General features: G+C 30.3%; 2 protein-coding genes across 2 annotated transcripts; both read right to left on the reverse strand.

The window, feature by feature from the left end:
• Positions 1-1,550: 1,550 nt before the first annotated feature.
• Positions 1,551-2,377, reverse strand: LOC108325575 (uncharacterized). The gene is made up of 3 exons (XM_017558673.2): positions 2,123-2,377; positions 1,989-2,035; positions 1,551-1,887 (listed from the first exon to the last, which is right to left on the reverse strand). The coding sequence occupies exons 1-3, from the start codon at positions 2,340-2,342 to the stop codon at positions 1,753-1,755; spliced, it is 402 nt and encodes a 133-aa protein (XP_017414162.1). The 5' UTR covers positions 2,343-2,377; the 3' UTR covers positions 1,551-1,752.
• A 2,948-nt stretch (positions 2,378-5,325) lies between these two features.
• LOC108325300 (uncharacterized) lies at positions 5,326-8,480 on the reverse strand. The gene is made up of 8 exons (XM_017558349.2): positions 8,250-8,480; positions 7,500-7,573; positions 6,828-6,970; positions 6,668-6,714; positions 6,470-6,578; positions 6,248-6,309; positions 5,827-5,941; positions 5,326-5,634 (listed from the first exon to the last, which is right to left on the reverse strand). The coding sequence occupies exons 1-8, from the start codon at positions 8,409-8,411 to the stop codon at positions 5,483-5,485; spliced, it is 864 nt and encodes a 287-aa protein (XP_017413838.1). The 5' UTR covers positions 8,412-8,480; the 3' UTR covers positions 5,326-5,482.
• Between the last annotated feature and the right edge of the window lie 3,555 nt (positions 8,481-12,035).

A 12,035-nucleotide genomic window follows, 5' to 3' on the forward strand; every position in this document is an offset into this window, starting at 1 on the left:
TTCGATGTAATTTTTTTTTCAACTCATTTTTTTAAAGAGTAGTTTGGCTCATACACTACTGATATGACCTATCCAGTTTTAAATAATAACTACTAAATAACAGAGTAATTTTTTGAAGTTAGACAATGGTAGTGTTGATAATGAAAAGTTAAACATGCAGGAGAAATGAAATTGTAGAGAGAGAGAGAAAATAATTAAAAAAAAAGTGAAGATATTTCGTGGCTTGCTGCATTTGATATAAACGGATAAGAACGAAAAAGGTTGTGGGGGGAAACATTTGTGTTCTTCCAACCACCGCCCAAACCAAACCCCGCTGTCATTGGAAGAGGGTAAATTGGAAGAGGGTAAGGAGGGTGCTTCGTTGCTTCCAACAAGTTTATTGTCTCATCCCATATTTATTTGATGATGGCCAATTTAGTTTGGATGTTTCCATTTCTCTGGACAATGTCAGTACTCTTGAGGATTGAAAGCTATGTGCCAAGGACATGATAATTTATTGTATAGTCTGAAACTATACCTGATTTCTCACAAATTTCTATGTAATATGCAATTAACTTTTTGATTTATAAAACACTAATAGCATTCAATTATGTATCCCATAAAACTAAGCTAAATCACAGATTTTTTTTTTGTCTTCTACCTGTATTAGTTTCTTTCTCCCATGACTTGAATTACATACACACTGCGAATATTGCATCACTGCATAATTCTATTTCATGGTTTGAAGCAAAGCGTATACTGTTACTGGTATTCTATTTTATAATGCAGTAAAAGTGAAGTGTAATAGCTTTTTTTTGCCCATTTAGAGAGTAACATTGAAAAAGTTTAGCAGGAAAAATTACCTTTTAGTCAAAACCCACACTTCAAATCCCAAACGAATTTTATTTTCTTCCTTGAAAGTAAAGGTGAAGTGTAGACTCTTATTTTGGTAACTGGTACTAAATTTTCACTGTTCAATCTGGCCTTCACAAATAGGACACAGGACTCTCATATTAACCTTGAGGACAAGATCATTTAACCATGAAATTTGAAATTTGATCCCTCACAGTGTTACTACAGACAAAACATTGAAGGAAGGTACCCCTTTGTACAGGTGAAGCCGGCTAGAGATTTGACTTCAAATTATAACTTGGAAGCATTGGTAAAAGAAATTAATTCTTAGAAGCAAAGTTCATTATAAGAGTTTTAAAATTAAATCTGGCTTTAACTACAAACTGCGAGCATAGAATGCATGTGGAATTTGGATTGGTGAACCTAAAAGTAATGTTTGACCATACTACCAAATCATTCCGTAGTTTAGTCACAGACTTCTTTTTGAGGGAAGACTTTAAGGCCTTGGCCTGCCAATAACATTTCTTGTGCTTTGAACAAGTAATGGCAATGCAGTGAAATGCTTATCTTATTATTATGCTACAGTTAATTGGTTCTCCTGTTCAGTGACGCAACTTGCAAGAACAAAATTGCCAGCATATCCAAATACCCCACAAGATAAAACCAAATCAAAAGAAATCCCACAAAGCTGGAATTGTGGGAGACAATGAAGAATGTGATGCCAACCAATGTCAAAGTAAACTAATTAATTGAATCACCTGAAAAGGTTGTACTCAGAGGATTTCAAGGACACAGTAAATCACAGTGTACAGGGTTCCTAAATGGATCTCTAGTGTACAATTCCATAGGTAGAGCTACGGTCTACAAAAGCAAATTCTGTGTCATCTGAGCAACCATTGAAAAGTAAAACAAGAAAACCTTTCACTTGTTTTTTTGAAGCCAATCAAGGATACCCTTTTCTGTATCTGAAACTTCCCCCCCATCCCTTCTCTTCAGTGTTCCTTCCATCAGTTCGAAGTAATCCTTGTAATTTCGCTTGTAATAACTATCCAGCCTCTGCACACAATGTCATACAAAATTAAACACACACCTTATTCATGTATTGTACACTAAAGACAAATGCATGAGTGGGGGAACTCAGCTAGTGATAAGTTTACCTCTTTGTCATTTTTCTCCTTGTTTTCCTCTGATTTCTTCTGATATTCTGGTGATAATTTCATCAAAAAATTATGATGTTAGCAAGACTGATACAAGTTGTGATAACAGAAGAAGAGTAAAGAGAAAAGTGTACTTTGAAGAAGCTGAGTCCTAGAGTCAGGTATTTGGGTGGTGGCAATTAGAGTGGATAAGACAAGGCCTCTTCTTCCCAATTCCAATTTGGTGCTTAAGGTTGGATTGGATGTGTGTGCTGCTTTTGCTTGTGTTCTATGAACTGCTTGCAAATTAGATGAAGCATACTTGTTTAGTGTAACGGTTAGTGCCATCAATATGCTTTGCCCAATTGAACTCATTGGATATTTTTATTTGTCTTCAATGTCTCTTGTTAAGCAACCAAGAATCTAAGAGTTATCCAAATGGATAATGAGATGAGGCAGAGCAAGACGTGTGGACTAGCTTTTGTAGGGACTAACTCATTAAAAAACCAAGAGAAAAATCTAATGTCGTCATGTTGTGAAAATCTTATACCTAATTCGACAAATCATAGAATATTTTAAGTTACAATCATTTTTACTTCTATTATTTTTTAAATTAAGGAGTTGACGTATATGTTTGAAAATAAAATTAAGAAATACACAAGTAACATTGTTTTTAATTTTATGATTTTAAATTTTTTAATATTTAAATTAATAAAACTATGGTGGTTTTATTTACAAATGTAATATAATAAGTTTTATATGTTAATTAAATAAAAGTTAATTAACATATAAATATATTTAGTTATATGTGTTTGTATTTTTTTAAGGGAAGTCGAAATAAATATATTATAGTTTTTTAGTTTTTTTTTAGTGTAGACTTTTTTTTTATAGTAAGTTTATTTGACTATTTATATTTTAGAGAACACTTTAAGGAGAGTTTTAAGAGGTTTTGGTGATTTTATTTTAGGTTGTAGTGATTTTTTAAACAAAGAGTACTTCTTTAGAGTTTAGATGAAGATCATATTAGTGTTTGTATTTTCTTTGTAAAAGTTTTTCATGTTTAATCTATATCTAATTTAATTTACATTATATTTTACATTTTTTTTAATTTTACTTAAGATTTTATTTTAAAATGTATAAATTACCTTCTCTTAAATATCTCGATATTATGAAAACAACTAAGTTTTTTTTAAACTAATGTTTGATGATAACATACCAAATAACAAATCAAATTTTTGGTTATAGATAAGGGTAGGATATACACTATCTATACAAGGGTTACTCCCTACACCACCACACATTGCTTCCTGCACCACCAAACATTTTTTAAATTCTAAAACTATCCTTTATATTTTAAAATATCCTACACTTTCTTCTTTTCTCTTAAACGGATGTCGACATCTGTTCACATCCGTTTAGTTTTTTTTTTTTAAGTTTTTAGTTTTTTTAAGTTTTAAAATTAATATATAAATATTATTTAATTTTTTTTAAATTATTACTTAATTATTTATAAATTAATTTTATTTTATTTAATAAAATAATTATTATTAATTTAATTTATGTATTATTATTTTAAATAATAATTAAAATACTTTTTTAAAATTTATTAAAACGGATACGGATGTGGTAACATCCATGAAGTTTTTTCTTTTTAAAGTTTTTAGTTTTTTATTTTATTATATTTTAAATTAATATATAAATATTTTTTTTTTAAATTATTATTTAATTAATTATAAATTAATTTTATTTTATTTAGTAAAATAATAATTATTAATTTAATTTATGTATTATTATTTAAATAATAAAATCGTTTTTAAAAATTTATTAAAACGAATGTGGCAACATCCATGAAGTTTTTTCTTTTTAAATTTTTAGTTTTTAATTTATTATATTTTAAATTAATATATAAATATTATTTAATTAATTTAAAATTATTACTTAATTATTTATGAATTAATTTTATTTAATAAAATAATTATTATTAATTTAATTTATATATTATTATTTAAATAATAATTAAAATAGTTTTAAAAATTTTATTAAAACGTCGTTACATCCGTTGAAGATTTTTTTTTTTTTTAAATAAAAATAATAAATTAAAAATATGTGAACAGACGGACGTCAATATCCACTGAAAGTGAAACGGATATTGACATCCGTTTTAGAGAAAGACAAAATTAATATGGAATGATGCAGGAAACATTCTGTGGTGGTGGAGAGAGCAACTGCCTATCTATACATGACCCTGTTGCCATTAGACGTAAATGTCAATATCTCTATAAAAAATTTATTTTTGTTGAAAGAGCAATTAAATATAACTTTTAATATTATCTTATAAAGATTGGAATGATCTTAAAAGACTGAATATGTTATTTTTCAATTAAAATTCTTTTCTTCTACACTGACATGTCTTCAGCTATTTATAATACTTTATTCATAAGATATAATATTTAAAATCAAACATAAAAACCAAATTAAATGTCATAACTTTTGTGTTCAATACACAAATCTATTAACAGCTAAACTTGCAAACTAAGTAAATTTATTGACATGACTATCCATTATAGAACTACTCAAGATAATTATCACTGTAATATTATTTACTGAAAAGTTAAAATAATTACTAAATATAGTTACGGAGGATTGAAAATGCTACAATTTCATTCTTATATTGATATTTTACTATTTTAATAGCTGTTTTTTTTTAACTTCATCTTTTATACTTGTTTTTAAATATTTATTTTCTCTTTCATATTTATCTTTAAAACCTTAAATGGGTAATTAATAATAAGAGACATGTTTTTTCACGAGAAATGAACCTCTTAGATGAATCATGATGCTCCAGAGACTAGTCTTTTTCGGCTATAAAACATGCTAAGTTCAGACAAAAATAAGGATATCCACACAAAGAAAATTAATAAATTAAAATGAATTACTTTGTTATAATATTGTTGGCCACACATCAAAAGTGATAGCTGAGCAATGAGGTTTGAAAGAACAGCAAAAGTCAATAATTACGTTGAATTACCTTATAAACATACAATATTATGCCCTATGATGCATAAATGAGGAGTGGTATTGATCCGGAATACCAAATAGGACATTTAACTTTAAATTTAAATAATATAGCAAACACAAACTTGATGAAATGAGAAATCGAGAGAGAATGGGATAAAAATCTTTAGATATAATTAAAACATGACATTTCAGAAGGTGGCAAGAGAAATGATCTAATTATACCCCAAGTCAAGTCACTAATAAATTCACGTGTTATCCATTATAGAAAATACATTTGTTCAGAATTACCCGATTTGTCTTCAAATTATTCCCTTGCCACAGTTGGATTAATGAATAGAGATGGCCACAGTGAATTCTATCAAATAGAGAAGGAAAAGTTCTACAAAATCTTTACAGCTTTATATCTGTTGCCATAAATTAATCTAAAAGACAAATAAAACAAAATATATATTCTGTTTCTAAAACATAATCATGCCTGACCAACCTACACTGAGGAATCAACTGACCGAAGTTTGCAGCGAGTCAGACCATAACATCACAGTTGCCAAAAGTGATATCGTGGCAGTTTCAACTCGAAGACGATGAGGTCCAAGACTAACAGCTGTAGCACCTGCTTCCATCATCATTTTTGTTTCTTTCTCGGTGAAATCTGGAGAACCCCATGGCAACATAAACTAGCGTCAGTTCGATTGAGAAGAAAACAGGTATATATGAGAGGGAGAATTCACCTCAGGCTCACAGCCAACCTCAATTTATTATCTAATTATTTGAACTTCCCATCATTTCTAGACATTTGGTGAAACAAAAAGGTGAAATTGAACTGCAATAAACATATACTAACCGCCTTCTGGTCCAATAATTATTAAGCCACTGGTTTCCTTTTCCAATGACGTCAATGCACTAAGAACAGGAGTTGCTTTCGCCGTCGCAACAAGAGCTAGCTTTGATTGTGCAATCTAAGGGAGAGAAAATAGACCGAGCTAATTAATGACATCAGCATAATAAGTTCAGTAATTCTATTATGTAATCATGTATATCAATTAAATAGCCAACAAATAAGACATGGATCAAATCCCTTGTTTAACTCGGAATTTACAGGAAGGAAAAAGGAAAGCACGAAGAAAGAAGAGCATAGACATCCAGAATTACAAACAAATCACTGATTAAAGGAGGTTATCACAATGTACTGGTTAAAATTCTTCTCAAGGAATTGAAATTCATGCATAAATTTCAGTCTAGGTAGTACGAAATGGAGAGCTCACAAGGTGCAAAAGGTCATTAATCTCTATAGGATCTTTCAGAACCATTTCATGCAGTCGTTGACCTGCAAAAGAGGCAAAAATGCAAGGTTCACCAACAAAAGCAAAATACAGTGCCGTCTTAGACCCAAGTTTAAAATTCACTTCAGTCAGAATGAATCAAAGAAAATTCCGACGGGAGTATAATAATTGTATAATCTCAAATGAAAGTAAAAATATAGTTACATTGTTTGGATGCTGCTAAAATGACACGTTCCAATCTGTCCACCCGATTTTCTGATATCGATGGAGAACGTTCAGTCAATAGAGGAGTTACACTACTGGCTCCAAGTTCCTATCGCATTTAAACATGAATAAAAGAAAAGAACCAGAACACATTGTAAGTCTAACCAGATAAAATCTCAAGATATCACTGAAACGTACTGTGCACTTTTCTACAAGCCAGTCTGCACGACCACCCTTTAGCGTACCTAGACAGATATCGTTCTCAATGAGTGAAAATTTGGTTGTAAGAACTAAATAGTACAAAACATGCAGCAATTATTCAGTAGTTGTAGTTTGGTAAAAGACTACAAGAACTTGCCAAAACCAGCAAACACGTGCAATTGTGTATTTTGTGGAGGTATTGATATCAAATCACTCGATGCAACAAAATCAAGCCCACTGCGATCAATGTCCTGTATGCATCCTTCTACAAGACCTCCTTTTCCATTGAACAGCTGTACCCTTGAACAGCATAATTAGGATCATCAACAAAAATCTTCTTCAGATCAGATTGTAACTGTAGTGCTAAAAAAATGAGTAAGAACTATCTCTTCCTTTGCATCCCTTGAATTAGTACCAAAGAAAATTGTGTCTAAATAAACGATGCAGGCTAGCAAAATATTTTCCATAAATCATTGAAAATAAACTATCAAAGCAACTCCGTTCTCATCCACCTTTTTCAGTACTAATAAATTATTAAGAGACACTACCCTACAAGATTTGTGCAGACAAGACGTTCGACATTCATCTACCGTGATTTACTAATGCCTTTATACCTCTTCCTAATTGACATCGGAAATTACAATTACTATCATATAAAAATTTAAGGAAAAAAAAAAGATAAAATGAATCGGGTTTCTGTCATAAGGAAAAAAAAACTAACGTAATTTTTATGAATAAATTAGATTTAATTCAAGAAAGAAAGCGAAATTAATATCAAACTTCAAGGAATGGCCTATCTAATTAACGAGCAATCATCAATCAGAATTACCTATCGTTGGTGCTTAACCTCAGTACTTTTGTCATATGCCAAAATTCATCACCTTGCACGCGTATAACACTACCCTGCATTTTCCCAGGTAAAACTAAATAAAACAATAAACATATCTTTAATTAAAAAGATGGTATGTAATTTGAAAAATAGCTTCCTTTGTATCCACGCGATAATCTTTCACTGAAAAGAAAACAAGAAGTAAAGCAGAAAAGAGAGAAAATACCAGAAAGATGAACAGAAAAAAAAATGAACACTTGAACACTGCATTCTTATTCTCTCACGGAAATAGAGAGCAAAAAAGGAGTATATAAACAATAAGAAAAGAAACAGAAACAAAACAGAAAAAGGCGCTGAGCTGAAAAGAAGAAGGCTGAGCGAAAACGTAGTGGTCAAAACTGTTTGAAAAGAACGGAAGATTTTATCATTAATCAAACTATATAAGGCACAGTGAATAGAACTACAGTTTAGAAGGGGAACATTGAAAAAAGAAATGTCAGCAAGCCGTTAAAATGGCCTTTTCCAAACACAAATAACGAACTTTGCCTAAGCCTTAGCTGCATGAAGCTAAGTGCTGCTTATAAATTACACCCGACAAAGATAGTGACAAACGAGGGGTTGCTAACTGGAACTGGTTACAAATTGAAATTACAAACAGTGGAATCGATAAGGACTCGCGCAGTAAACATGACTGTAGTAATATGAAAGAGTCATAAAAAAAGCCGAGAGAAAGAAGAAGAAAATGAATACCTTGGAAGGAGGAAGAATTTCGGAGTAGAAGCGAGGAAGGCCACCACGTGACTGGTCTCCATAATCGGAGGAGGAAGAGAATGTCATTGCACGCACCGTCAGGTTTCGGAGCCATGACCGATTCACGAAGCGAGGGGTTACGCCTCCTAGGGTTTGCAACATTTCTCTACGGCACCCACTTCAATTTCAATTGTGATTCTTCTTGTCTTCACCGGCGGTTGTCTTGCATTTGCAGGGTGAGAAAGAAAAGGTTTATGGCGGGAAAACCCACCACGGCCCATAGGTTAGGCCCATCTAAAATTCTAGTCTAGAAACAATTGCTTCCTGCACACCCATAATTTACTACGAATGAGATCGTCATTGAACATGTTAATAATGGCGTTTCTTAACAAACTAATTTCAGTCCAATTATTAATAATTATATTTCACCTTAAATTGTTTAGTTTAATTTCTTAACTATTCGATCTTGGTGATGATTTATTTGCGCATCTCAATACTAATTGACCGTATTATACAGTACAAATGATATCAACTATTAAGTAATTCAAAAAAAAATTCTAAAAACTAAAAAGGTAAATGAACAAATTGCTTCTTCAATGTGAGTACTAACAATTTAACGTTTGAGATAATGAAAAATTTAATAAACTAAATTCTTCTCTAACATTATAACCCAATAAAAACGAGACTACCTTGTTTGTATTATGTAAAAGCAGCAACGTTATTTCATCATTTCATTAAGTACGGATATAACATGAAGAGTCCTAATATTTGTTTTATCTAATTAATGAAATAGATAAATGCTGAATTATAATAATATATGCAGAAATCCAGTTTGAGGCTTGGTTTTCTTAACTGGTACAAAAAGTCCGTGCATGCTTTTGAATGGAAGACAATGTAAATTATGATCTTATTCATTGAAAGTAGTGATGAAAAATAAATTAGCATTGGGTAATAATCCGTTCTCACTGGATAGGTATTAATTAGGAATTGAAGGGTGAGGTTAGAAGAAAAATGAGTGAGGTAAGTAATACATAAAAAGAAATCCACAAAGTTTTAAGATTGAAAATAGTATTAAACATATTTATTATATTTGAGTTGGCTCATAATTTGAAATTCATTAGATCCACATATAGTGACTATCCTTTAAAACCTTTATTCTTATAGTTTAAATAACTTTTTTTGCTACGATGTCTCTACTGATGTGAATACAAAATTCAATTTCATTAAATTAAATTATTTTTATATTTATATCTTTTTTACTTTCTGTCATATAAAAAATATTACTCTTATTTCTGAGAATTCAATAACGTAAATCCTTAATTTAGTAACAAAAATAAATATACTTATTTGTATACTTTCTTGTTTCTAGCATAAAATTTATATAAATTATAATAACATTAAAAAAATATGTCATTTTGATATTATTTTTATTAGTTGTTATCGTTCGTATTTGTGGTAAAAAGTATTTCATCAAAATTTAGAAGAGTATAAAAATGAATATTAATATATCCATTATTGAGAGAAAAGGAATAAAACAGAGATATCATAAACAAAAATAAAAATAAAGATAAAGATACGTATGAACTTTTACGGGATTGGGTTACTATTTCATTAATCCTCAGCGTTGAACGTTATAATCTTGAAACATAATAAATTTGCAATCTAGTTTTGGTTTGTAAGAAGTGACAATGATCTTGAAATTAAAGAAAGAGAAAAATGTTAATGTTTGATTTACGCTGGCTTTATCGATTATTGTAGAGTTTGACTTCCCTTTTAAGGTAAACTAAAAAATGATGAGAATAATTAGCACTAGTAATCCTAGGTGTCGAAGTCAAAGATTGTAGTAATTGTAACAAACTTTTTTTTGGAAATAGAGTGTGGTAGACCAGATGGAAGTATAAATCAACGGAGAAGCTTCTATAGTTAGGTGATGGATCTACATTTCTAAGCCTATTAATCCACTCAAAATAAAATTTCTTTAAATTTGATGATAGTGGTTTGGAGTCAGCTGAAGAACACAGCATCAATAGCATGTCAAAATCATGCTTGTAGGCCAACTTATCTACATTGGTCAACAATGCACTAACTGGCCTATGATGATAAACTCCATGGTAAATATGTTAAACAATCACTCAAAAAGTTTCATACTATATATTTACCATCCTACAGATAATATCTCTGTTTTTAAAACAAAAAATGAACGGACACGATGACAGACAAGATAAACATTTTTGCCTCTTGGATTTTTCTGTAATGATGTGCTCTGTGTGTGGCAAAGTCCACTGCTAGTTGTTGTTTGGAACATGATATGTTTTATATGATTAAAGGCTACTGGGAATCTCTTCCTAATCGAAACCTCGTCAACAATATCTATATTGTTTTAAAAATTTTAAGTTAAAGATAATATCAATTTTTTTTTATGAAGATTGAATTCAGTAAATTTTATTTTAAGAACTAGTAACTGAGTGAAAGATTAATTTTAGTAATTCTTTTTTTTTTGTGATAATATTAACAGTAGGTTAAGTCAGACTGGAAATGGATTCCGTACGTTCAAACATTCCCGTAAGCACGAGTTTAAACTATTGGATATACATATATATGGTTTACATTTTTGGACATACATTTATAAAATAAACTATATAAGACATTTAATCTCAATGAATGGTTATGATTAATTGAATGTGTGTGAATGCATCAATACCCTGGCAATAGGAATATCTTGACAGAGGATAGCACTTGATGACCTAAAGGCTAAAGCATAGCTAGTGTGATCACGATGACTGATTATGAGTGCCATTTTTGCCAATCTGCTAGTTATGAAGGCAATGGTAGAAAAGATGGACCTTTTATATTGGGGAGATGGGGTTTGAATTTGGAGATTTTTTCTGAAGGAAAACTCGTGGAAACTTCTCTTTTCTTAGAAATGATATTAGTGGAAAAAAAAATCTATCTTGAAGGTAAAATATTTTACTCTGGCTTAATTTACCCAACCCACCAAAGAGTTTTCATTTGGTAGACTTTGAAGCAAAAGGAAAGTGTGTTCCTTTTCATATTTATGTGTTGTGTTTTTAACAGTTTTTCTACTTAAAAATTGAAATCAATTTATGGCTTAAATGTTTGTCTAAATCATTAAATTCATAATCCAAAACAAATTATTATTTCGGTGCCAGCCAACCAATACCGTGAGCCAATCAAACCAGACTTAAAGGGTTTAGCTTTACAAAATTTGATTTATTTATTTACCACACGAAACAGGGTATGCAAATAGCAATAAAAAATGAGCGTCGGGTAGAGACGAGTATGGCTGAGACAGCTTTTTCACAATGTTTAAGATAAATTAATTTTGAAGTATTTGATTTTTGTTCCGATCCTGCGCGAGGAACTTCATAAATCTTATCAGAATAATAATCACGACGTAGTCATTTAGCCAACATGGTTCAACTAAAGCAAGAATATTTTGGGTGGCAGTGGCATCGTATCTTTTGTCCCAAACAAGTTTCATTATCCTTTAACAGTGATATATATATATATATATATATATATATATATATATATATATATATATATATATATATATATATATATATATATATATATATATATATATATATATATAAACATTGATTATAAGCAAAGAAACGCCAAAGCTATAATCGTGAAGGATCTGTAATTTGAAGCTTTTCTCTTTTGTCCATCCCTAATGCACATGTTATTATTCACTTTGGGAACCAAAGTGCCTTTCGGTCCATTGTGTTGGTTATTTCCCAAACAAGTTGAACACTTTAC

The sequence above is a fragment of the Vigna angularis genome, chromosome 3, assembly GCF_016808095.1.
Source record: "Vigna angularis cultivar LongXiaoDou No.4 chromosome 3, ASM1680809v1, whole genome shotgun sequence".
Lineage (NCBI taxonomy): Eukaryota > Viridiplantae > Streptophyta > Magnoliopsida > Fabales > Fabaceae > Vigna > Vigna angularis.

Bases quoted from the DNA above. Each gene is read 5' to 3' on its own strand.
- LOC108325300 (XM_017558349.2), bottom strand. From the start codon at position 8,411: ATGTTGCAAACCCTAGGAGGCGTAACCCCTCGCTTCGTGAATCGGTCA. The intron at 7,574-8,249 runs GTATTCATTTTC...GGGAAAATGCAG, and splicing joins AAATTCTTCCTCCTTCCAAG to GGTAGTGTTATACGCGTGCA. The intron at 5,942-6,247 runs GTGAGCTCTCCA...TCTCTCCCTTAG, and splicing joins TTAATGACCTTTTGCACCTT to ATTGCACAATCAAAGCTAGC.
- LOC108325575 (XM_017558673.2), bottom strand. From the start codon at position 2,342: ATGAGTTCAATTGGGCAAAGCATATTGATGGCACTAACCGTTACACTA. The intron at 2,036-2,122 runs GTACACTTTTCT...AATTATCACCAG, and splicing joins TAGGACTCAGCTTCTTCAAA to AATATCAGAAGAAATCAGAG. The intron at 1,888-1,988 runs GTAAACTTATCA...CATTGTGTGCAG, and splicing joins AGGAGAAAAATGACAAAGAG to AGGCTGGATAGTTATTACAA.